A 27132-nucleotide genomic window follows, 5' to 3' on the forward strand; every position below is an offset into this window, starting at 1 on the left:
TATCTTCCCTTTATTCAGAGCTTAACACAATCAAAGAGCAGTCTCGTTTTACAACTACGTTCTACTTGCTCTCCTTGCTGTCCAGTTCCTTCTCGTCGTTGTTGGTAGCCTTCGCGCCTTTGGCTGATCCCTCGTCCTCAACATCCTCAGGTCCCTCTTCGTCCTTGCTGAGCTTCCCTTCCGAGCTTTTGCGCTTTCCGCAAGCTCTAGGGGTAGTATCGCAGTCTTTCGCGTCGGCGCGGTGATTCTCGACAGACGCCCGCGCCCGCATCGACTTCATGAGACCATAGAAGGCGTCATAGTCCATGGAGGCAATGACAATCTCAAGGTATTGCTCGGCTTTAGGGTCGGCCTTGATCGCCTTCTGGCAATGCTCGGCAAACTCGTCCTCGCTCACCCCTTGCTGCGCCAGGAAGACTAGCATGTCAAAATACGAAACATTAGTATTGTACGCCAGGCAAGAACGCAGTACCCCCAAGAGCTGCGCGTACCCTTCATGTGCTCGTTGAACATATGCTGGAACTCGATGTAGATGGTCATGTAGGCGAGCTGGTGTTCCAAGTCGTCCGTGAATGTGAGCGCGTGGTCCAGGAAGAACTGCTCGAACTGCCGCTGGAACTGCGTCGTCTTAATGTACTCCGCCAGCGCCCGCACCAGAGGATCCTGGATCTTGTCGTCCATGGCGAACAGGTCACAGTATGTCTCGGAGCTCGCTGCTCGCCTCGCCTCGCCTTTCTTTCGCTGACTGCAGCGTTTATCATAGCAGAGCGAACGGACGCGGCACGGGGAGAAACCGCCCGCCGATCGCATTCTGGAGGGGGGGTCTTGAAATAGCAGGCCCCAGCGCGTTCCATACATCAAGGCGATCGCACCATCCAGTCCAGCTTTGCTCACCAAGGTATCGCTCGAAGCAGTTGACGTTATGTAGCCATGTACCGATTGCATGGTACCAGTGACGTCACTCGTGACGACGTAATTACGCGTGAGTTTTTACGTAAAAACCCAGGATCTCCTCGGACGGACACTTGGCTCCTTCAGGGGCATTCCCCATAGTTGCTGCACTACCGTAGACGACTTGACTCTAGACAGACAATGGCCAAGTGGACGTTCTCGCTGCTGGCGCTGTGCCTGGCGGCGCTGGTGCTGGCCGTGCAGGCGGGCAAGACCCCCACGATCACCGACCAGGTGTTCTTCGACGTGAGCATCGGCGGCAAGCCCGCGGGCCGCATCGTCATGGGCCTGTACGGCAAGACGGTGCCCAAGACGGCGGAGAACTTCCGCGCGCTGTGCACGGGCGAGAAGGGCGAGGGCAAGAGCGGCAAGCCGCTGCACTACAAGGACAGCATCTTCCACCGCATCATCCCCAACTTCATGGTGCAGGGCGGCGACTTCACCAACTTCAACGGCATGGGCGGCGAGAGCATCTACGGCGAGAAGTTCCCGGACGAGAACTTCAAACTGTACGGATTTTTTTATTGGGTGGGTGGTTGGGTTTTATCCGACTGACGGATTTTTTGCTTTTTGGATGATTGGGTTTTATCCAGGAAACACACCGGCAAGGGCACGCTCAGCATGGCCAACTCGGGCGCCAACACGAACGGCAGCCAGTTCTTCATCTGCACCGTCAAGACCTCGTGGCTGGACGGCCGCCACGTCGTCTTCGGCCGCGTTATCAAGGGCATGGACGTGCTGGACGCCATCGAGGCCGTGGGCTCCCCCAGCGGCACCCCCAGCAAGAAGGTCGTCATCACGAACAGTGGCGAGCTCGCTGCCGACGACTTCGTGCAGGAGGAATAGAGCCGTCGTACAGACTTGCAGCGCCGGCTACCTGCCGTAACAAATACAAGAAACGAGGTGCGACCTCGTCGTTCGACGTGTAGGTGATCGACTGTTTTTTTTATATTCTGCTTTCCACTACCTTTGGATTGGTATCTTACTACTGTGCACAGATACAAAAAAATCTGTTCACAATGTTTTCGTAGTTTCAAATAACGTATTCACTGTTTTCATACTGCGATCGTAAGAAAACCTGACCAACTCGACGACAATGATACGCGACACAGGCACAAATAATCCTTGTAGGCGTAAGCTGACAGTTCGGCGTCTTGACTCTTTCACTGCGAGCGAAGGTTACGGCGATACCCAGAGCTTCCCCCAGCAGCATGTACTGACCCCGGGGAACCACCGCTGCTAGTGCCACCCATGCCAGGTATCATCTTCATGAGGCTCGACATTCCGCCCATGCCCCCCATGCCGCCCATTCCAGGGAAACCTCCCATGCCTCCTCCGCTTGATCCACCCATGCCAGGAATCATCTTCATGAAGTTCGACATGCCTCCCATTCCGCCCATGCCAGGAAAACCTCCCATGCCTCCGCCGCCCATTCCTGGCAAGCCCATGCCTCCCATGCCAGGAAAGCCAAACTGGCCATTTACACCGCTCGAGAAAGCCAAGAAGGCGACGAGCAATACGGCGAGGCTGCTTCTGCTGAACATTGCTTGGTAATACACTTGAAACGATGAACGAGACCGAGACGTTTGTCAGGAGGCGGATTTGGAAATGAGCAAGATGCCTATGGTGATGGCATCCGGGGCTTGCTAACATGTAATTGTGTCGACAGCTAATTAGTTGGTTTGGCTTGACTCAACGTCACGGCAGCTGGGCATACCATGTGCTCTGGAAACCAGGATCTCCCGCACATGTACGAATCACTTGGCAGCACTATGTTAAGCTTAACAGTATATAAAAACTAATTGTGGATAAGAATGCTCAGACACCAAAACGTTGCTCCTCCTACCCACAATCGGTGGTAATGCAATGCTTGTTTGAAAACTGGAGCAACAGTTGACTTTTCGCTGACAGCGCTCGCACCAAGTGCCTGCTTAGTGCCACGCACAGACTGTTTTCATTGCGATCGCAGCCACAAACGAAGGGATCAGAAAGCCCACAATCGGCTAGGCTACCTGTGAGGAAACTGTTTTGAGAATTTATGGCTCGCACTTGACTCGAAGTGACTGTTGTGCCCGTAAACGCGTAGGTCACCGCTCACTTACCAAGCTCTGGTCAAACTAAATAGATATTAACCAGAAGTTCTGGGCCAGAGCGACCTTGCCAAGCCAACTGGTTGATGCTACACCGACATCTTTGTGGCATAACGAAACGAAGCCGCGCCCGGATCCATGTATGAGGAGGAGACACATCGATGTCAACTGACCAATCCTCTCTAGAGATCAGTTGAGCAGGCCAAAGTTTGGGCCGTCCTCTGTGAACGCCAACTATCGTCCTGCCAACTTCATTTCATTCTCGAATTCACTCGCACAAGCTCCACCGACTCAACCGTCTATAGTCCAAGACAAAGCATTTTCGCAATCATGTTCAGCAGCAACAGCAATGTGCATCGCCGCCGTCGCCCTTTCAAGTGGGGTGCAAGCCGAGAAAGAGGTGGTCGAGACACTGATCGGTGGTCCGGGCGTCAGCGTCGGTGTTCCCGGTGTCGCTAGCGTCGGAGTGGGTCCAGGTGTGTATGGCCCCGGCGTCGTTGGCCCAGCCGTCGGCGTAGGCGTTCCTGGAGTCGTCGGCGTTGGCGTTGGCCCCGCAGTCGGTTACGATGGCGTGAGCGTGGGCGCTCCTGCGACCGTGGTGAACGGTGGCTACCCGAGCGCAAACGGCGGTGCGACGGCAACTGCGACCGCGAATGCGCACCGCAAGCTCCGGTCCGAGCAATGAATGGGCTGTCGCGTTCGTCTCGCTTGACACCACGTGTTTGTCAAGATGCAAACAAGCGTGGGGGTGCAATCGAACACCTCCTGCTCGCAATGTGTGGGCCAGAGGTCGGAAAAAAATAGTGCAATACAATAAATAATCAGTTTTTTCGATATAATTTTTTATTACTGGACTACACTGACCTCAATACAATATAAAATTGACCCAATTATTGGCAATAAATTTGTAAAAAGTGCCCCCACTGGCAATTACCGAAAGTCTAGCCAATAAACCTCCAGTCTATAGGCCAGGGTCACTTGAGTGCAGTATCACCGCTGGCGCGCCACTGTGTGCGCCCTGGCTGCCGGGCTATAGAGGCTGCTACGTATCGCTTCTTCGACCCCGTCCAGGTGTTGTGACAGAACCATGGGCTCCAGATTTTCGATGCTCCCTGGGGTGGAAGCTGCTGATCTTCCCGTACGACCGCGATGTCCATGACGAATGGCGCCATTTTCGTGAGATCCTTCTATGGCGCATTTACACAGCCATGCGCCTCCGGAACGATATTTATTTCCACGTGTGCGTGCGATCAGCCCATACATTCCCCGTTTGAGCTGCTCATTTGACACCACTACCAGCACCTCTATCGCCGATCAACCGAGTTTAATCTTAATAGTGACGGGATCAGGACAGTTTTGCGCCTGGGGTTCCCTGAACCTGTTGATGGCGCCGTTCAACTCCCAGCTAGCACCATTAGATTGAGCCTACTCTCTTGAAAATTGCGATCTCAACTGTTATATCCCTCTGTAAAGTGATATAAATTGTACCATTTCTGTACCAATACAATATAAATTGCGGCAATTTTTATTATTGTTTAGTTTAAAATTGCAATTTTTATTAGTGGCAGCCGGTGGATCCAATTCAATATCATACTGTATTGGCGGACCTCTGGTGTGGGCAACGCCCGGTGCAGGGTATGCATGTGTATATGAGTTAAATCTCCGTCTTGTACCCACGAAATAAAGTGATGTGCTTGTTGTTGGATATCTCGTTGCTCTGTGGGAGGAATGCAAGCTGCTTATGGATACTACAGACACGGTTCTAGCGGGCTACAACGCAACGCTGTTGCGCAAAAGCCTTCGCCAGCTTTAGTGTATCAACCGCCCTCAGCGTGAGTGCTAACCCACCAACGGCGACCTGCAACCCAGATCCATTGGAGACTCCGATAGCATTAGCGTACCAACCTGCTCTCAAAGTAGGCATCGCAATGGCGTCCGATAGTATGGTGCACCGTAGTGGGTTGACCGCAATGTCACCTGCTGCGATGTCAATTTGTCAATTCTGTACTCGTGCGGATACGAACAGCAAAAAATCTTGGTTGTTCGAAGGTTTGCATCCAGCTTATTAAGACCAGTCAAGACAACACATTTGTTGCTGAAGCACTACAATACTCATCTACACTAACAAAGATCTCGCTCGCTCTCTAGTTTGCTGCAACAACCCTCAAAGACTCCTGCAACTTCCGTCTAGGCCATGGTCGCATGCGCAGCTTATTCCGAACGAAGGCTGCGGTACGCCTTTTGAGGGGTTAGACCAGAAGTCGCCCCAGTTCCATTGGTAGGAGAGCCGACCGTGGGCGTGGTGTGATGTAGTCGAAGCTTGGGCTCGTAGAAGGCAAAAAGAAAAGTGATATTGTAACTTAAAATCCGTACTCTCTTGTACTCTAGACTAGCTACTCACTTCATGGCCACTCCTTGTTGAATGCAATTGTTAGTTGACGGGTCGCCCCGTAAACTTCGTCCCGTAAGCCGTCCCGTAAGCTGTCCCGTAATACGTACCGCAACAAATATAAATTACGTGCTCCGTAATAAATTACGAAACCAGTAATATATAACGCAGTGCGTTACACGTGGAGCCAGACTTGGAGCCGCTTATCTGTGGAGTGCCGGCAGTGGTACCGGTCGTCGTCGTAGTGGCGGTGTTGCCTGAAGTTCTGGTTGTACCCGCTGCCCCCGTTCCGGTTCCGGTGCTGGTGCCACTAGCTCCAGGCGCGTGGACCGTGCCCGGACTAGCTCCTCCCACGCCCGGCATCATCTTGCTGAGACCCGAGAAGCCTCCGCTCATGCCCGGAAAGCCTCCGCTTGCGCCGCCCAAGCCAGACATCATCTTGCTGAAGTCGGGCATGCCGCCCATTCCGGACAGACCACCGCCGGTACCAGTGCCGCCCATTCCTGGTATCATCTTGGAGAGGCTCGAAAGACCACCGCTAGTACTGCTGCCACCCATGCCTGGAACCATTTTGCTGAAGTCGGGCATGCTGCCCATACTGGGAAGGCCGCCGCTGGTTCCGGTGCCGCCCATACCCGGCATCATCTTCGAGAGACTCGAGAGACCACCACCCATGCCACCGCTCGTGCTGCCTCCACTGTAGTCCTGCGCGGCTTCCTTTTCGGCGCGCACTCCGCTCGTGACAGCCACAACGGCGACGATCAAGGCGAGAATCTTGTTGCTATTGATCATGCTGAAGGCTGGGGTGGTGACGGTGATACAGAAGAACCTTGGCTGCGCACGCAGGGGCTCGTGTGATGCACTGTGAGGTGTGGAAGGCAAAATTGGAAATGACAACTTGGGCAACGAAAATCCTTCGAGTGCCTGGAATCCGTGTGCACGGTCGGAAGGGGAATAGTGTCGGTGTCGGTGAAAATCCCTGGTATTGAGGAAACACGTGCACACTTGTGTTAGAGCACCATGGGCCAGTAACTTGTGGATCTCGCAGGGTCTCGACAGTCTTGGTGGGTACATCTACGGCCTTTTACAGTCAAACATTAGAAGATAGAGAACATCTGGTCGGTCTTATCCGATAACCGACACAATAAAACCACGCTGAGCACGGACTGCCGTACGTGATGGGGGCACCACCCGAAGTAACGGGATGTATCGAGACACTTCGCTTTGAACCAGCACAGCGGTGGAAAGCGGGTTTTTCGACCGAAGAAGTGAGTTCTGATAGTGCGGTCATATTTATATTGAGGGGACATTTTGTTTCTCCGTTATTTTAAACAAATGTGAATTGGGTCCGTTAATGTCAAATTAAATGTTGGTATGCATTTTTTGGGTAAAGCACTCGCAAAGTTATTCACCGTTTTATTCATGCGAGATGCGAGGCATGTATAACTGTCGTTTGCCCCAAACGGATTCGTTTAAACACATAATAGGGATCACGTGAGAGAGCTAATACAAGTTAAATTAGCTTTAAAATGTTGATCACATTAAACAGCAGTAGATTCTTGAACGACACATGGGTTAGTACATTTACTAGTCATTTTTGTTGATCCAGGTTCAGTGAAGATAATAATAATTGGTAGAGATGTGGCATGTTAAACTGTACCATGGCAACCGTACAAAATGTAAATATATTTTATTAATACACTATAATATTTTCAGTTATGTTTCGTTTAATGAAGCTATCCCTAATTATTGTGGTTTTAGTATAGCTTCATTTCTAAAGTTGCTGCTATTCTGCGTAGCAATGCTATATTTAAACATTTTTTAAGTGGTCAAAGGGTATTTGTCTGTCACGGTACAGGTACAGTTTAGGTGGAGCACGATGCCAGCATAATATAATGTATTTTGACTTGATCTTCACTGAATGGATCAACATAATAATAATAGCATAATATGTACTAAATGTCGTTCAAAAGGTGATTTACCTCGAGGCAAAAAGCTACCGATTTTGTGAGAGCGCTAGATCGATAAGGCGCGGGTATCTCAGACCTTCCTCCGTTAACACGTTTGGGGCAAAAGGCGACAGTTCTTATATCGCCGAAGACATGCCTCGCAACGAGTCTCGCAGTGATTCGATGCGAGACAGCCCCCGGGAGTGGTATGGTGGGTGCTGATAACTCTCCTGGCGAGTTGGCCTGCGTGCAAGCTAGAGCGCCGCCCGTAAACAAAAAACATATACCGGTACCGGTAATAGCTATGTACAATGTTGACCAGCCAGGTCTAGTGCAAAGCCGTGGCATGTCGTGATGTTGAGGCTGGATTGTGAATATGCTTGAAAAACGTGACTCACTTCTTCGGTCGAAAACCCCGCTTTCCACCGCTGCGCTGGTTCAAAGCGAAGTGTCTCGAATACATCCCGTTACTTCGGGTGGTGCCCCCATCACGTACGGCAGTCCGTGCTCAGCGTGGTTTTATTGTGTCGGTTATCGGATAAGACCGACCAGATGTTCTCTATCTTCTAATGTTTGACTGTAAAAGGCCGTAGATGTACCCACCAAGACTGTCGAGACCCTGCGAGATCCACAAGTTACTGGCCCATGGTGCTCTAACACAAGTGTGCACGTGTTTCCTCAATACCAGGGATTTTCACCGACACCGACACTATTCCCCTTCCGACCGTGCACACGGATTCCAGGCACTCGAAGGATTTTCGTTGCCCAAGTTGTCATTTCCAATTTTGCCTTCCACACCTCACAGTGCATCACACGAGCCCCTGCGTGCGCAGCCAAGGTTCTTCTGTATCACCGTCACCACCCCAGCCTTCAGCATGATCAATAGCAACAAGATTCTCGCCTTGATCGTCGCCGTTGTGGCTGTCACGAGCGGAGTGCGCGCCGAAAAGGAAGCCGCGCAGGACTACAGTGGAGGCAGCACGAGCGGTGGCATGGGTGGTGGTCTCTCGAGTCTCTCGAAGATGATGCCGGGTATGGGCGGCACCGGAACCAGCGGCGGCCTTCCCAGTATGGGCAGCATGCCCGACTTCAGCAAAATGGTTCCAGGCATGGGTGGCAGCAGTACTAGCGGTGGTCTTTCGAGCCTCTCCAAGATGATACCAGGAATGGGCGGCACTGGTACCGGCGGTGGTCTGTCCGGAATGGGCGGCATGCCCGACTTCAGCAAGATGATGTCTGGCTTGGGCGGCACAAGCGGAGGCTTTCCGGGCATGAGCGGAGGCTTCTCGGGTCTCAGCAAGATGATGCCGGGCGTGGGAGGAGCTAGTCCGGGCACGGTCCACGCGCCTGGAGCTAGTGGCACCAGCACCGGAACCGGAACGGGGGCAGCGGGTACAACCGGAACTTCAGGCAACACCGCCACTACGACGACGACCGGTACCACTGCCGGCACTCCACAGATAAGCGGCTCCAAGTCTGGCTCCACGCCCACGGTCGGCTCTCCTACCAATGGAACTGGGGCGACTACTGGTCTAACCCCTCAAAAGGCGTACCGCAGCCTTCGTTCGGAATAAGCTGCGCATGCGACCATGGCCTAGACGGAAGTTGCAGGAGTCTTTGAGGGTTGTTGCAGCAAACTAGAGAGCGAGCGAGATCTTTGTTAGTGTAGATGAGTATTGTAGTGCTTCAGCAACAAATGTGTTGTCTTGACTGGTCTTAATAAGCTGGATGCAAACCTTCGAACAACCAAGATTTTTTGCTGTTCGTATCCGCACGAGTACAGAATTGACAAATTGACATCGCAGCAGGTGACATTGCGGTCAACCCACTACGGTGCACCATACTATCGGACGCCATTGCGATGCCTACTTTGAGAGCAGGTTGGTACGCTAATGCTATCGGAGTCTCCAATGGATCTGAGTTGCAGGTCGCCGTTGGTGGGTTAGCGCTCACGCTGAGGGCGGTTACCATCGGTTGCCGATTTGAACTGGGTCTGGATCAGATTATATTTGGTCGCATTTGTGATTTGCGTATACTCTAATCGATAACTCTGATCATGATCTAGTTCCCAGATCCGAGAAAAAGTTACTAGCAGCCTATGTAGACACTACACTAGGATCAGATTTGATAGGACTTTATTTTTAATTTGTGTACGAGGTACCCAAACGATGTGCGTGCGGACTAAAAAATTGAAACATGCTTGTCGAGCTCATATAGCGCAGCATAATGGCAGCGGATACGCATACAGTCTCGGCAAGGGAAAGATGATTCCGCAACACACTGTCTCCACGGTTACCTATTTTCGGGTCGTATACGGATCGGACTTTAGGTCAGGCTTTTCGGGAGGATTAACGTACAATGGAAAGCCCTCGATAAGTGAGCTTCTCGTTTGCACCGCCAATTTCACTTCGCTCATGGCGGACAAGGCGTCGGTAAATAGATAATGGCTACTTCGCAGTGCAACTACTCCGGCCCACGCGCCGATCATTGCAGACCTCCGCTTCGTTCCGGTTGCAAACGATCTCTCTGAGGCCTCTTCGCGCAGATGTCGCCCATCCTGTGTTTCTTTGTCTCTACACGACGCCTAAAACCGCCTGATTGTATAGGTACAATTCGGTCGACCCGAGCGACAAAATCAACAAACCAGATGTAAGGTAAATAATCCATTACTACAACATTTCCTCTTAAAATTATTGTGAAAAGAACTCAGAATGTCTAATCAGATAGTAAATCGGCTGATTTAGTGCCTTATTTAGAGACTGGAACCCTTATTTATTTCGACCCATCCCTTATTTAGAATTGGGTACCCCTAATTATAATCGGTCTTATGCAGCATCGCGTCAAAGCTATTTTAGAGTCTGAACAGCTCCAACCTCGGCATTCCGAGGAAGTCCGCACAACTAAATCCACCGAGCAAGCGGCTATGCAAACACTAGCCAAGATATAAGTCAAAATTGGAGGAATCAACAGGACGAGCAGAACCAGCGTCCGTGTCGAGGACGCAGAGTTTCGCTTCGACCCAGAGGGCAGCTTTGATGACCTCTACGCGAGAGCGGAAGAGCGCATCGTAGCCGCACTAGCTGCTTTCGATATAGAACGTTGCGCCCTGATACTAATCTCTACGCTAAGTCAAGTCAAGGCGCCACTCAGCAGGGCTGGGTGGCTTTAACTGAGTCAAATTGGACTGCCGTTGTGGCCACGGTCCGATCCAACTTCCAGCGGCGTCGCAAGGACACAGGGCCGCTCTGCTTGGAGCTATTCTCACTTGCTGTCGGGGAAAATCAGGCAGGCGACACAACTCGGCGAGTGGGAGTGTTGGTATTGTGCGCCGCGAGTGTAGACAGGACTGATGGTATTGTGTACCGCCAGTGTAGACAGGACGGACCCAGCGAAGACTCATCCGGAGACGGGACGGACCCAGCGAAGACTGGACCGGAGATGACTCCGCGGTGAACGAGTTGACGGTGGGTACGACACGTTCCTAGTCGTGATGTGGTTGGATAGACCGAAGACTGGCACTGAGTCCTCAGTAGGGTAAACAACATAATGAGAGGCATCAAGGAGCACAAGGAGAACAACAGGAAGAGGAGGACAGTAACGTAGATTCAGGCTTAACGATAAATCTCACTTCGGCATTTGCCCTCTTCCACACAAGCACCACAACCAACAGGTTAACAGCCGCACAAGCTCAAGTCCACGATGACGAACATGACGACGTCCAGCAAGAAGGCCGAAGTCATCCTGGGAAGCGACAACTACTTCCACTGGGAGTTTGCTATGCGGATGACGCTGGCGAGGAAGGGGCTGCTGGCGCATGTGCAAGTGGTGAAGGACCCGAGTGAGGTCACCGAGGCCTGGTTGCTCAACGACATGAAGGCGCTCGGACTCATCGCCCAAGGGGTGGCGGTGGAGCACCACATGAAGATTCGGTCGGCCACCTCGGCCATTCAAGCGTGGAATATTCTGGGAGAGTTTTACAACCGGACGACGATGCATAACCGCGTGGCGATGATTCGTCGCCTCCATGAGTTCAAGATGGAGGAAGGCTCGACGATGTCGAAGTATCTGGACAAGTTCGACGAGCTCATCGTGGGCCTGCAAACGCTGGGCGAGCCGCTGGACGATGGCCGACAACTCGTTATTTTGCTGAGCAGTCTGCCTGCTGAGTACGAGTTGATCTCATCGATCGTCGAGAACTCCAAGGACGTGGCACTCATCGAGGTCAAGGAGAAGTTGCTCAAGGAGCACGAGCGACAGGAGAAGAAGGAGTCTTCGGAGCGTGCGCTGAAGGCTACCTCGTTCGGAGGTAAGGGAAAGAACCAAAGGTTCAACAAGGTCGGAAAGGAGTTCGACCGGAAGAGCAATGGCGGACGAAAGCTCGGCAGGTTCAAGGGCAAGTGCTTCAACTGCGACAAATTCGATCACATGAAGCGGGACTGCCTGGAGCAAGGCAATGGTGACACCAACGAAGACCCAGGCTTCGCTGTTGGTGAGGATCGGTCGGCAGGGTGGCTGATCGATACCGGTGCGACGGCGCACATGACGCCACACTGCGACGACTTGTTCGAGTACGCGGACATGTCGGCGGACATGTTTGTGACAATCGCGGATGGAAAGAAGATTCGCGTGGCTGGGACGGGGTCAGTAGGCTTGACGAGCATCGACGGCAAGCGGATCCGAATGGTGGAGGTACTCCACATACCCGGCCTCGACCGACGACTGCTCTCGGTTGGAAAGTTGGCTGAGCGCGGCATGAGCGTGGAGCTCCAGCGCAAGTCGTGTGTTATTTGGAACAAGTCGACGGCGATCGCTTCGGGGAAGAAGATTGGCAAGGCGTACGTACTGGAATGTCAGCAGGACACGGCGTACTACACGGAGTACTCGGGGGTCGAAAGCGGGTGGATCTTTGGCACGCTCGCATGGGACACCTCAACGACGACTCGTTGGCGAAGACTCGGCAAGCCACAACTGGGCTGCCGATGACCCAGAAAATGGTTAAGTCCCTATGCGGCGGATGCATGAAGGGCAAGCAGACGGTCGCGCACTTCCCGTCGCGATCGTTGACTAAAACGACACGTCCGCTAGAGCTCGTTCATACGGACGTGATGGGCCCCATGAAGACAAAGTCTAAGGGCGGGGCCAGGTGTGTGCTCACTTTCGTGGACGACTACTCGCGGCACGTCGTGGTGTCCTTCTTGACTAAGAAGAGCGAGGTCGCGGCCAAGTTCAAGCTGTTCATGAAGATGTACCGGAATCAGTGGGGAGAGCGCATCAAGTGTTTGCGCTCGGACAATGGCAGCGAGTTCGTCAACAAGTCGATGGACGAGATCTGCCGGTAGAACGGGATCATGCACCAGAAAACCGTCCCGTATAGCCCTCAGCAGAATGGGGTGGCAGATCGGATGAATCGTACAATCATGGAGAAGGCTCAGAGCATGCTGCATTACAAGGGTGTGACCACGTTGTGGTGGGCAGAGGCAGTCAGTACGGCAATGTACTTAACCAACCGGTCGACCAACAGTATGCACCCAACGAAGACTCCGTACGAGTTGTCATTCAAGGCGAAACCTCGGTTGGACCACTTACGTGTGTTTGGATCGATCGGGTATGCACACATTGACAAGGCAAAACGCACGAAGTTGGAAGCAAAGAGCTTCAAGTGCATGTTCCTGGGGTACGCCGAAGACTCGAAGGGTTACCGAGTGTACGACGTGGCGTCAAACAAGGTAAAGGTGACCAGATCGGTGAAACTCGACGAACGAGAAGTAAATGGCATCTACGACACGGCGTCCACCGAAGACTCGGTGACCATCCAAGTGACGAAGGATGGAGAGGATGCTGCATTACCGGAGCCTGCGCAGCAACCTACGACTGATAACCCATTGGAGTCAGTGGGAGACACCGCCGAAGACTCGGAGATGCGAGAGGCGGAGTTGAACGAGTCATCGGTACAGGATCTGACGAACTTCCAATGGGTGGGGAATCCAGCGATGACTGAGGAAATGGTGTTCCACCCAGAACCGGAACGAATCCGGCGCGTACGTGAATCTGCGATTCTTGGAGATGGATTAGCAGGCGCCGAAGACTCGAGGATGCACAGCAGCGAAGACTCGGACAACGACGATCACTTCTGACCTCCATCGCCTAAGCGACCAGGGTAACCTACTTGCAGAAGCTGTGTTGGCGTACGCTACAGATGTCGGTGAGGTGGACGACGCGCCAAGCACGTATCAACAGGCGATGCGTAGCAACGAGTCTTCGGAGTGGATCAAGGCGATGAACGCAGAGCTAAAAGCACACGCCGACAATGGGTCCTGGACGATGGTGCAAAGGACTGCGAATGCTCGGCCGATCGGATGTCGATGGGTGTTCGCGAAGAAGCGCAACGAGCACGGCCAAGTAATCAGGTACAAGGCTCGCCTGGTGGCGAAAGGGTTCAAGCAGAAGTTTGGCGTAGACTTCTTCGAGACATACTCACCAGTGGCCAACATGAACTCAATCCGAGTTGTGTTGTCGGTGATGGTGGTGAAGGCGTACGTGGCCGAGCAGTTGGATGCGGACACTGCGTTCCTCAACAGCGGACTCACGGAGCGCGTGTACATGGAGGTGCCCTATGGCGTCGCGGACGCGAGGAACATGATGTGCAGACTCGAGAAGGCGATCTACGGTCTGAAGAAAGCAGCGTATGCTTGGCACAAGACTATCCACCGAGTCTTCGTGGACATCGAATTCGGAGTTGCGGTGCCGACCAGTGCGTCTACGTCAAGGGCAAGGATGACAAGTACGTGTACATCTGCCTGTACGTGGACGACATGATCATTGCGGCCAAGACGATTGCCGAGATCCAGGAGGGCAAGGTGGCGCTCAAGAACTCGTTCAAGATGAAGGAGTTGGGCGAGGCCAAATTCATCCTTGGTATGGAGATCAACCACGACTACATTGCCAAGACGCTCATGATAAAGCAGACGCGTTACATTGACGACGTGGTGACGAGGTTCAACCAGCAGGACGCCAAGGTGGTGGTGAACCCGTGCGGGTCGGGCCTGAAGCTGACGAAGACTCAGTCACCGACGACTCACGCCGAACGTGAGACAATGCAGGTAAAGCCATACCGAGTACTCATTGGATGTCTGTTGTACATCACAACGTGCACTCGCTCGGATGTGGCATACATAGTCACACAGTTGTCAAGATTCTTGGAGAATCCTGGGCAACAGCATTGGAAGGCTGCGGTCCGAGTGCTCCGGTACCTGAAGAGCACCCGAGACGTCGGCATCATCTACAATGGCAACGAGGAGAAGATCGTGGTCGAGGCGTACACGGACGCGGACTGGGGCAGCAATCTGGACGACCGCCGCTCGGTGTCCGGAACGATGGTGATGATCAGCGGGGCGCCGGTGGTCTTCAAGAGGAAGTACCAGCGCACGGTGGCGCTAAGCTCGGCGGAGGCCGAGTACATGGCACTCGGACTGTGCACCCAGGAGGTGCTGTGGGCCCGAGCCATGCTGAAGGACCTTGGCCACGAGCAAGTGGGAGCTACGCGAGTGTGGGAGGATAACCAAGGTGCCATCGCGTTGGCCAGTAACGCAGGCTACAACGCTCGAACCAAGCATGTGGACATTAAGCACCACTTCGTCCGTGAGAACGTGGCGCGGGGAGTCATCGCGGTCAACTGCGTGCCGACGAAGGATCAGCTTGCCGACATGCTAACGAAGGCTGTGGGAACCAAGCGCCTGCAGTACCTGCTCGAGGCGAGTCGAGTCATCGCCAAGGCTGCTCAACACTAGCGGCGAGTGGGAGTGTTGGTATTGTGCGCCGCGAGTGTAGACAGGACTAATGGTATTGTGTACCGCCAGTGTAGACAGGACGGACCCAGCGAAGACTCATCCGGAGACGGGACGGACCCAGCGAAGACTCGACCGGAGATGACTCCGCGGTGAACGAGTTGACGGTGGGCACGGCACGTTCCTAGCCGTGATGTGGTTGGATAGACCGAAGACTGGCACTGAGTCCTCAGTAGGGTAAACAACATAATGAGAGGCATCAAGGAGCACAAGGGGAACAACAGGAAGAGGAGGACAGTAACGTAGATTCAGGCTTAACGATAAATCTCACTTCGGCATTTGCCCTCTTCCACACAAGCACCAAAACCAACAGAAATTCTGCGGCATACATCGTGTCTCCGCTGTCTCTCTCCCTCACCACTCTGTTCTGACAAGATGGCTTTAGAGCCCAGTTCCCAACTCCTACTTAAGCCGACTTACTCAGAATAGTACCCACATTAACTTCATATTAAGTGCAAATTACCACGTATCGTTTTTGCTCACAGCCGTGATTTACAGAGCTATACGGAGTGACAAAATCACCGGTTTTCACAATATAATCTCAAACAACAATGCTAATCGTCCGAAAAAAGTAAAAGTTACCAGTTTTAGTTGTTACAAACCATGAAATAGTCACGCTATTAGCTAAATTTAGTTGACCTAAATTCCTTTTGAGTGTGTATATTTCCGGACCAATTATGATGCATTTTCTTGATCTGTTCATCTGGTCAGAATATAGCGGTTATACATGTATAACCGAATCTAATCTGATCCCTGATCCAGATCAATCGGCAACCGATCTGCTGAAAAATCTACCACGGTCGCGGGAGCGCCCACGCTCACGCCATCGTAACCGACTGCGGGGACAGCCAACGCGGAAACAAGGCTTATTGCGAATAGTCAAGACAACACATTTGTTGCCGAAGCACTACAATACTCATCTACACTAACAAAGATCTCGCTCGCTCTCTAGTTTGCTGCAACAACCCTCAAAGACTCCTGCATCTTCCGTCTAGGCCATGGTCGCACGCGCAGCTTATTCCGAACGAAGGCTGCGGTACGCCTTTTGAGGTGCTGGACCAGTAGTCGCCCCAGTTCCATTGGTAGGAGAGCCGACCGTGGGCGTGGAGCCAGACTTGGAGCCGCTTATCTGTGGAGTGCCGGCAGTGGCACCGGTCGTCGTCGTAGTGGCGGTGTTGCCTGAAGTTCTGGTTGTACCCGCTGCCCCCGTTCCGGTTCCGGTGCTGGTGCCACTAGCTCCAGGCGCGTGGACCGTGCCCGGACTAGCTCCTCCCACGCCCGGCATCATCTTGCTGAGACCCGAGAAGCCTCCGCTCATGCCCGGAAAGCCTCCGCTTGCGCCGCCCAAGCCAGACATCATCTTGCTGAAGTCGGGCATGCCGCCCATTCCGGACAGACCACCGCCGGTACCAGTGCCGCCCATTCCTGGTATCATCTTGGAGAGGCTCGAAAGACCACCGCTAGTACTGCTGCCACCCATGCCTGGAACCATTTTGCTGAAGTCGGGCATGCTGCCCATACTGGGAAGGCCGCCGCTGGTTCCGGTGCCGCCCATACCCGGCATCATCTTCGAGAGACTCGAGAGACCACCACCCATGCCACCGCTCGTGCTGCCTCCACTGTAGTCCTGCGCGGCTTCCTTTTCGGCGCGCACTCCGCTCGTGACAGCCACAACGGCGACGATCAAGGCGAGAATCTTGTTGCTATTGATCATGCTGAAGGCTGGGGTGGTGACGGTGATACAGAAGAACCTTGGCTGCGCACGCAGGGGCTCGTGTGATGCACTGTGAGGTGTGGAAGGCAAAATTGGAAATGACAACTTGGGCAACGAAAATCCTTCGAGTGCCTGGAATCCGTGTGCACGGTCGGAAGGGGAATAGTGTCGGTGTCGGTGAAAATCCCTGGTATTGAGGAAACACGTGCACACTTGTGTTAGAGCACCATGGGCCAGTAACTTGTGGATCTCGCAGGGTCTCGACAGTCTTGGTGGGTACATCTACGGCCTTTTACAGTCAAACATTAGAAGATAGAGAACATCTGGTCGGTCTTATCCGATAACCGACACAATAAAACCACGCTGAGCACGGACTGCCGTACGTGATGGGGGCACCACCCGAAGTAACGGGATGTATTCGAGACACTTCGCTTTGAACCAGCGCAGCGGTGGAAAGCGGGGTTTTCGACCGAAGAAGTGAGTTCTGATAGTGCGGTCATATTTATATTGAGGGGACATTTTGTTTCTCCGTTATTTTAAACAAATGTGAATTGGGTCCGTTAATGTCAAATTAAATGTTGGTATGCATTTTTTGGGTAAAGCACTGCAAAGTATTCACCGTTTTATTCATGCATACATGTATAACGTTTAAACGGATTCGTTTAAACACATAATAGGGATCACGTGAGAGAGCTAATACAAGTTAAATTAGCTTTAAAATGTTGATCACATTAAACAGCAGTAGATTCTTGAACGACACATGGGTTAGTACATTTACTAGTCATTTTTGTTTAGGTTTATAATAATAATTGGTAGAGATGTTGTGTTAAACCATGGCAACCGTACGAAATATAAATATATTTTATTAATACACTATAATATTTTCAGTTATGTTTCGTTTAATGGGTATCCCTAATTATTGTGGTTTTAGTATAGCTTCATTTCTAAAGTTGCTGCTATTCTGCGTAGCAATGCTATATTTAAACATTTTTTAAGTGGTCAAAGGGTATTTGTCTGTCACGGTACAGGTACAGTTTAGGTGGAGCACGATGCCAGCATAATATAATGTATTTTGACTTGATCTTCACTGAATGGATCAACATAATAATAATAGCATAATATGAATGTCCAAAAGGTGATTTACCTCGAGGCAAAAAGCTACCGATTTTGTGAGAGCGCTAGATCGATAAGGCGCGGGTATCTCAGACCTTCCTCCGTTAACACGTTTGGGGCAAAAGGCGACAGTTCTTATATCGCCGAAGACATGCCTCGCAACGAGTCTCGCAGTGATTCGATGCGAGACAGCCCCCGGGAGTGGTATGGTGGGTGCTGATAACTCTCCTGGCGAGTTGGCCTGCGTGCAAGCTAGAGCGCCGCCCGTAAACAAAAAACATATACCGGTACCGGTAATAGCTATGTACAATGTTGACCAGCCAGGTCTAGTGCAAAGCCGTGGCATGTCGTGATGTTGAGGCTGGATTGTGAATATGCTTGAAAAACGTGACTCACTTCTTCGGTCGAAAACCCCGCTTTCCACCGCTGCGCTGGTTCAAAGCGAAGTGTCTCGAATACATCCCGTTACTTCGGGTGGTGCCCCCATCACGTACGGCAGTCCGTGCTCAGCGTGGTTTTATTGTGTCGGTTATCGGATAAGACCGACCAGATGTTCTCTATCTTCTAATGTTTGACTGTAAAAGGCCGTAGATGTACCCACCAAGACTGTCGAGACCCTGCGAGATCCACAAGTTACTGGCCCATGGTGCTCTAACACAAGTGTGCACGTGTTTCCTCAATACCAGGGATTTTCACCGACACCGACACTATTCCCCTTCCGACCGTGCACACGGATTCCAGGCACTCGAAGGATTTTCGTTGCCCAAGTTGTCATTTCCAATTTTGCCTTCCACACCTCACAGTGCATCACACGAGCCCCTGCGTGCGCAGCCAAGGTTCTTCTGTATCACCGTCACCACCCCAGCCTTCAGCATGATCAATAGCAACAAGATTCTCGCCTTGATCGTCGCCGTTGTGGCTGTCACGAGCGGAGTGCGCGCCGAAAAGGAAGCCGCGCAGGACTACAGTGGAGGCAGCACGAGCGGTGGCATGGGTGGTGGTCTCTCGAGTCTCTCGAAGATGATGCCGGGTATGGGCGGCACCGGAACCAGCGGCGGCCTTCCCAGTATGGGCAGCATGCCCGACTTCAGCAAAATGGTTCCAGGCATGGGTGGCAGCAGTACTAGCGGTGGTCTTTCGAGCCTCTCCAAGATGATACCAGGAATGGGCGGCACTGGTACCGGCGGTGGTCTGTCCGGAATGGGCGGCATGCCCGACTTCAGCAAGATGATGTCTGGCTTGGGCGGCGCAAGCGGAGGCTTTCCGGGCATGAGCGGAGGCTTCTCGGGTCTCAGCAAGATGATGCCGGGCGTGGGAGGAGCTAGTCCGGGCACGGTCCACGCGCCTGGAGCTAGTGGCACCAGCACCGGAACCGGAACGGGGGCAGCGGGTACAACCAGAACTTCAGGCAACACCGCCACTACGACGACGACCGGTACCACTGCCGGCACTCCACAGATAAGCGGCTCCAAGTCTGGCTCCACGCCCACGGTCGGCTCTCCTACCAATGGAACTGGGGCGACTACTGGTCTAACCCCTCAAAAGGCGTACCGCAGCCTTCGTTCGGAATAAGCTGCGCATGCGACCATGGCCTAGACGGAAGTTGCAGGAGTCTTTGAGGGTTGTTGCAGCAAACTAGAGAGCGAGCGAGATCTTTGTTAGTGTAGATGAGTATTGTAGTGCTTCAGCAACAAATGTGTTGTCTTGACTGGTCTTTATTAGCGTTGTTTAATGTCTCGGCGCTGTTATCTTTCGTGCAAAAAGATAATTGGCCGCAGACTTCGCGCAGCGGTGGCTATTAGCCATAGAATAGAAGATTTGCCCCACAGTTACGTAACTATGCTCTTTTCTTTATAGAATTATATTTTGGTCGGAGTGCGCCTATAGTTTAGAACACCCCAGTTTTGTCAAATTTTGCTCTCACTCTTCAATTCGCAGACTTCAGAATAGTGCAGTATTGGGTGCTATTTGACAAAGTTTTTGCTAGTATTGACGAGAACAACACCTCTTACAACACAATATTACGATTTCTAGGCCAATAATTCGAGTGCGCCTATAGTTTATAGCAGCACTGTACAGAGGTCGCAAACAGAGGTTCACGGGCCACCCTGCCCGTCCGGCTGGTGTGCTGATTTGATATCGAGCACCTGCAGCCAGAACAACTGAAACGAATAATAGTGTTTTGCGAAGTCTGCAACATCTCGCGTTTGCACCGCCGTCTTTGTGTCGCGGTGGCCCGAGTTAAGACGATGAAAGACTCTATCTAATAGTACTACTTACACTGGATTCCTACAATACTTCACGCCAGAGGCACTGGCAGAAACAGAGAGGCTGTGTAGCTGAGAAGCAGAACTTACTTCATGATAAAATCCAGAGCTTCTCCGTGCTTTAGCACGGCTTAGTCGAGCCGGAGATAAATCTAACCACACAGCACTGCCTTCACACGCAGTTGAAATTGATATTTTGCTGATAGTGCTGTCATATTTCATTTAGGGGAAGTAGTGTTTCTCCGTTATGTAAAACAATGTGAATTGGCTCCGTTAATTTCACATTAAACGTTAGAATGTATTTTTTAGAAAGACTGAGCGTACCCTGTACAGGTTATATTAATGCATACATTTTAATACAAAGCCGTGCTTTGTCCGGAACAGCTCTGGATTTTAACTTGTAGACCGCATTGCATGCAGCTGAGGTAGATTCGTGCTTTAGTACTGCTCTCATATTTTATCACATCTAGTTTTTACTTGTTCACTCTCAGAGCATTCTATGAAACTAATTTTGATTCGTGAATCCCGGTAAATTTGTCGAAATCGGTAACCAATCGGCCAGAGAAATTTCGAATAGATACAATTTTATCAAGTAAGCCTGGAATATCTACTGTCATGCATACAGTACATTGCTCAGGCACTGTTTCGTCAGTCAAGCAACCGAGGCCTCTTTGGCAAGGTGCACCATTGATGGTCAAATTGAGAATTGTAGGATCAAAACGAGAAGCTACCAACACGAGATTTGCTGTCCTGGGTATTGTCTTCGATCGATGTTGCATAGATAGTTCACATACGACATAACGTAATTTTTTAATTTATTTAATTTACTGGTTACTGCTGGCTCGCTGGTTTGACTTCACGTAGTCAGGGGGTTTCTCGTTTTGATTGTAGATTTTCTCTATTTGATCGTGAAACGGTGTGTCCACCCGTCATAGTGCATGCAACTATTGGTCGAATGTGTCCGGATGCTCTCTGGACAACTGGTTGGTAAGGTACATGTGTATGTGAACTCGTGCTTGAAAAAGTAGTGGTCTCGAGCAAGACGTCGTAGCTAGTTTGAAGGAACTGCAAGCAGATAATACGTTGCACGATTATTAGTCTATTGTAAATGTCAATAATGTTTGCAGAGTGCATGGTAATGGCAACCAGAAGTTAGACATAGCCGGGGATAACTAACGTGTACTAAATATCCCTGATATACTTAACAAACATTTGTTGTAATTACTTCTGTTCGCTAACGTTTAGGCGAGCACTACTGTAGTACCGACATCCGAAAAGGGAATGCGGTGGCCAATTATGCCAAGCTTTTCTCGCCTGAGGATAGACATGGAAACGTTTCCTCAACGTTCATGCACAGTTAATAATGTCCATGAACCGAGATCATAACAAAATATTGAGATCAATTTTCGCCTTCAAATCGCATCGTAATGCCAGCACAATTGAATTCCTTGATCATGCCAGGCGAACGTAATGGTCATCAATATTCCCGGCGGGCTCATAGATAAGAGCACGTAGCGCAAGTCGTTTTCTTTGCTTGGTGGAATCAGCGTTACGACGAGGGTTTGCGTGTTGCTCCAGTAAAGAAAAATCCGGTGGATGTCGCTCAAGTAAACAGATAAACATTTGTCATGGGTATTATTATTGCGTAGAGGCTATGCAAAAGAGTAGGTATTTTATTGCAATCTTTACTGGCTGGGTCAACATAGCAGCATGATTTGTACAACAAACAGGCTATTCAAAATAACTGGTATTAATTAAACACGGCAACGTTACAGATCATATTCAACAAAGCCGTGCTTTGCACGGGGAAGCTTTGGATTTGGCTAGCCAGATTTTCAAATTTTATATTTAAAATTTATGTGATGATTGGGTTAGTCCCTCATTTTTGTGGTAATCATAACAAAACTTGGCAGCCTTCTTCGAAATAATCAGAAGGTGGTTTGTCTTTGCTTTGAGCCTCCGCGTGCTTCCATTGGAAGAGGCTTGGTTTCGGTCCGGTGTGATGCATGCCATGGATGGATTTTGGGGTCGCCCCAACAACTCTGGATCTGGACTGGATTAAAACCAGAGACTTTACTATTGCTAAGTAATATGTAATATTCTAGTATTCAATATTGTAAGTATTTCTGGTTGTTGCTCTTGTGAGTGTGTTTCGTGACCATCATTGTGTTGGATCAATAAGCAACATTCAATTTTGGTGTGAAATGATTGCAACGGTTTAATGCAAATATAAATATGTTGTGGTGCTATCATTTCAAAATTGGGAGGGGTTTTGGGATCGCCCCAACAACTCTGGATTAAAATCCAGAGAACAGGGTATGTGATAAGCCAATAATGGCACCTGAGTGACATCCGCCTATGGACTCTGGATAAAATCCAGAGAACATGTATAACGTTTAAACGGATTCGTTTAAACGCATGATAGGGGTCACATGAGAGAACTAATGCAACTGTAAAAATATTGTAACAAAGTGAAAAAGAACACTGACCAGATTCTCAAATCTTTTAAAATAAGGGACCCGAAACACAATTCCTCTTTTATTAAATACGCTTAAAAGTATATACATCATTTCTCTACTCAAAATATTCGCAGTGTACTGTGCCTCATGCACGTCATGTACTTCAGCAATTTTGAAACGTGAAACTGTACCATAGTTAGAAGACAACACATTTATTTCTTATGCACTACAACACTCAATGATCGACATTAGTACACCAAATATACCAGAAGTAGCGTTTCCTGTGACCACCCGCGGAGAAACCATCTTCCACGTGATCCTTGCTCCACGTGTGCAGCTTACTCCGACCGAAGGTTGCGGTACGTCTTCTGCGTTGAACCAGCAGCCCCTGTTCCAGTTCCAGTGTTGGTGCCAGTTCCAGTGGTGCCAGTTCCAGTGCTCGTGCCACTAGCTCCAGGCGCGTGAACCGTGCCAGGGCTAGCTCCTCCCATGCCCGGCATCATCTTGCTCAAACTGGAGAATCCTCCGCTCATTCCCGGAAAGCCTCCGCTTGCGCCGCCCAAGCCAGACATCATCTTGCTGAAGTCGGGCATGCCGCCCATTCCGGACAGACCACCGCCAGTACCAGTTCCACCCAAGCCGGGCATCATCTTGGAGAAGCTCGAAAGACCGCCAGTGCCGCCCATTCCAGACATCATTTTACTGAAGTCGGGCATGCTGCCCATACTGGGAAGGCCGCCGCTGGTTCCGGTGCCGCCCATACCCGGCATCATCTTCGAGAGACTCGAGAGACCACCACCCATGCCACCGCTCGTGCCACCTCCACTGTAGTCCTGCGCGGCTTCCTTTTCGGCGCGCACTCCGCTCGTGACGGCCACAACGGCGACGATCAAGGCGAGAATCTTGTTGCTATTGATCATGCTGAAGGCTGGGGTGGTGACGGTGATACAGAAGAACCTTGGCTGCGCACGCAGGGCCTCGTGTGATGCACTGTGAGGTGTGGAAGGCAAAATTGGAAATGACAACTTGGGCAACGAAAATCCTTCGAGTGCCTGGAATCCGTGTGCACGGTCGGAAGGGGAATAGTGTCGGTGTCGGTGAAAATCCCTGGTATTGAGGAAACACGTGCACACTTGTGTTAGAGCACCATGGGCCAGTAACTTGTGGATCTCGCAGGGTCTCGACAGTCTTGGTGGGTACATCTACGGCCTTTTACAGTCAAACATTAGAAGATAGAGAACATCTGGTCGGTCTTATCCGATAACCGACACAATAAAACCACGCTGAGCACGAACTGCCGTGCGTGATGGCGGGCACCACGTGAAGTAACGGGATGTATTCGAGGCACTCCCTCCTTTTTGCTGTTCGTACATATTTGAATAAACATGTGCTAACAATTCACTATGCACAGCATCTCCATGTTGCTGTAGGTGACGGTACTGCCATCTGTCCACGCCAGATACTTTTACGCAATGCACTTGGCAACAACCGTCACATGTTGGTTTGCTGTATCCTGTAGGATGTTCTGTAAGGTAAAAAAAAAAAGTAATTTCCAGGTGTTCACACTGAAGTTGGAATGTATCAACCGAACTCGAAGTCGATACAATATGGCGCCAGCCGTGGAAAACATCCTTTGCCAAGAGGATGTCTTCACCACTGCTGGTGTGGCGTGCGTAGGTGTGAACATGGTGCTGTGACCTAACCACACGTTGAAAGTCCTTGTGCCTGGCAAACCCGCCCATTTATAGAAGCTATTGAATCGACCTACCGCGCGACAACCGGTGGAAGCTAAGTCAGATACGAGTTCATATTCTAGGAATGATGAAGCTCGCTACCGAGCTGGTAGTCGGCTATTAAAAAGAAACAATTGTTTGGGTGATGGCCGATTAATGAGAAGATACTGCAGACGCACCGTAAGCAGAACGCCTTCCCGAAGGTTAAGCCTTCACACCCAGTGTCATTCATCGTAGTAAGTGCAGACGTTCTGCACACTCGGCTTGTCGCCATGGACTTCCTGCTTGAGTATCTATACAACCGGGGTCGGCGTTAGCATTTTCGCTGTAGTAGCACCCTTGTTTGGATTAACACCATGGCGGCGTCTTCGAGACTACACTATTGAGTGGCTTCGTTTCGTTTCGAATCTAATCATTGAGGTCACATAACTCCTTTGTTCAGCGACATCTATGATTTTGTCGGAGGTCGGTTCTACGCAACACCCAATCAACACAATCGACGGAACAATGTCTGTGAAGTATGGAAGCGATGGCCGCCTAGTAGTCAATGCGACAAATGAGCCGACATCTCGCTGGTCTCACAGATATTACGCCTGGTCCTCTCCATTGCTAGACTTCTAGTCGGCACGCGCCTTCGTTTCGATAATGAGATACAAGCGAAACTTTGGTGTTGCGCAGTAGGCTAGTGAGAGCTAGTTTGGGAATGAGCGGTAAACCACGTGCTGAATATGAGCAGTGAGCAGTCAACGAATCAACAAAGCCTTGGCCCGTTGTGGGTTTAGCGCTCGCAGTAAACCGAAATGATCGGAGACACTGCCCACGCAAGAAGTAGAGCGTCGCGATGCCAGATGCTTCGGTAGCTCCAACCAGTCGTCCTGATAAGATATGCTTGTCAGTGCACCTCTCCATTAAACGATTGGTATTCCAGCTGCAACCGCACGTACGAGTCGTACGTGCGGTACGAGTACTGGTGTGTCAAGTGTAGTCCAGACAAAGGCGTTTACGGGCACTTCTCAGTGGTTTGTGGCTCGCATTGACTTTTCTATGAGCAGATGATCCAAATGTGTGGTACGCGCTGGGATATAAACAGTTTGTCAAGGAGCGAAAATCTTATCTGTCGTTTATACTGGTATTTGTATGGCTGTTGTTGAAGTAGTCCTCTGCACATACCAAATCAAGGACCTGATAGAGCTCCCGCAGCGATGGCTTTGACTCAACAACCTGACAGTCCTTACAGACTGCTGTCGACAATTGCATCTTTTCGCAACCGCCAGCTCACAACAAGAGCAGGAGGTCATCGCTTGAGCTACAAGTACCTAATTCATTTCCAATTCTACTTTCTAGGGTTGGCGCGACATAAAGCTATCTCTCCTCTCCTCTGCAACACGAAGTATTGTTCCCGGCTCATCATGTTCAAGTGCAGCAACATCTTCGCGCTTGCTGCATCTGTCGTGGCCCTAACAAGCAGGGTGCATGCCGAACAACAAGTAACTCAATTCGGCTTCGGAGGTATGGGCGGATTTCCGGGCATGGGTGGAATGGGAGGCATGGGGATCCCCGGAATGGGCGGCGGTGGTACAGGTGGAATGGGCGGGATGTCGAGCTTCATGAAGATGATTCCTGGTATGGGTGGATCGGGTGGAGGAGGCATGGGAGGTTTTCCTGGCATGGGTGGAATGGGAGGCTTGGGCGGCCTTTCCAGTCTTATGGGCGGCGGTGGCGGCGCGAGCGGCGGAACGAGCAGCAGCACCAGCAAGACGACTTCAGGCACGGGAACAAGTTCCAGCTCTCCAGGCACCGTACACGCACCCAACGTGGGCGCAACGGGCGCGGGTACTGCAGCCACTCTTGCTACTGGAGCTGCCGCGACGCCCCCCGCTACGGCAGCTTACCCTGCTGCAGCAACCGCAACCGGAGCCGCCCCTGCTACTGCGGCCGTACCTGCACCTGCTGCCGCTCCTGCTACTGTCGCCGCTCCTGCTACTGCTACCGCTCCTGCTACTGCTGCCGCTCCTGCTGCTGGCGCCACTCCAGCCATTCCAGCGACAGGGGCGGCTCCGGCTACAGCTGCCGCTCCTGCCGCTCCTGCTGTCCCCACTGCAGGAACTCCAGCGGCCCCGGCAACTGCAGCGGCTCCCGCTGCTGGAGCGTCGCCTGCTGCCGCACCCGGCCAGACTTACCGTCGAAATCTCCGCATCGACTAAGCAATTTATTCGTAGGAGCAGCAAAGAGTTCGGCGTTGGTGAGTTAGTCGAGTTTTCTTACCTATGCAGTGGGAAAACAGTAAAAAACAGTATATGGCAATTTCCTTTTCACGGTGTGACAACTACGGAAGTATGATGAACGGTGCTTGTTGAATAAGTTGATGACATGCAAGGCGGAAGCAAATACATGTATCACTGCTACCAACGTTTAATCAACAAACACTTTCAACCAGTGGCTACGTGCTCTCAGATCTAGTGGTGAGTTCATAGTTGGCGGTATTTCTGAAAAATAAAAGTTGAATTTCCGGCGGCAAAGCTACCCCCACGATAACTAACGTTAGTATGTATATAGTCTTTGACAAACTGCTTTCAAAACCAGTTAACTTTGATAGCGTGGCCCACTTGGACCATTTCAGCTT

At 51.2% G+C, this 27132-nt stretch overlaps 2 protein-coding genes across 2 annotated transcripts; one reads left to right on the top strand and one right to left on the bottom strand.

Annotated features, from left to right (window-relative positions):
- Positions 1–61: 61 nt before the first annotated feature.
- IUM83_17542 (ADP-ribosylation factor-like 2-binding protein, domain) lies at positions 62–681 on the bottom strand (the record flags this gene model as incomplete). Its single annotated transcript, XM_067942495.1, has 2 exons — positions 62–417; positions 492–681. 2 exons carry the CDS (start codon positions 679–681, stop codon positions 62–64), a joined length of 546 nt encoding a protein of 181 aa, XP_067787398.1.
- A 411-nt stretch (positions 682–1092) lies between these two features.
- On the top strand, positions 1093–1797 carry IUM83_17543 (peptidyl-prolyl cis-trans isomerase; the record flags this gene model as incomplete). Its single annotated transcript, XM_067942496.1, has 2 exons — positions 1093–1460; positions 1545–1797. 2 exons carry the CDS (start codon positions 1093–1095, stop codon positions 1795–1797), a joined length of 621 nt encoding a protein of 206 aa, XP_067787355.1.
- Positions 1798–27132: the final 25335 nt, after the last annotated feature.

This window comes from Phytophthora cinnamomi, assembly GCF_018691715.1.
Source record: "Phytophthora cinnamomi strain GKB4 chromosome Unknown Contig61, whole genome shotgun sequence".
In the NCBI taxonomy this organism is placed as follows: Eukaryota; Oomycota; class Peronosporomycetes; order Peronosporales; family Peronosporaceae; genus Phytophthora; species Phytophthora cinnamomi.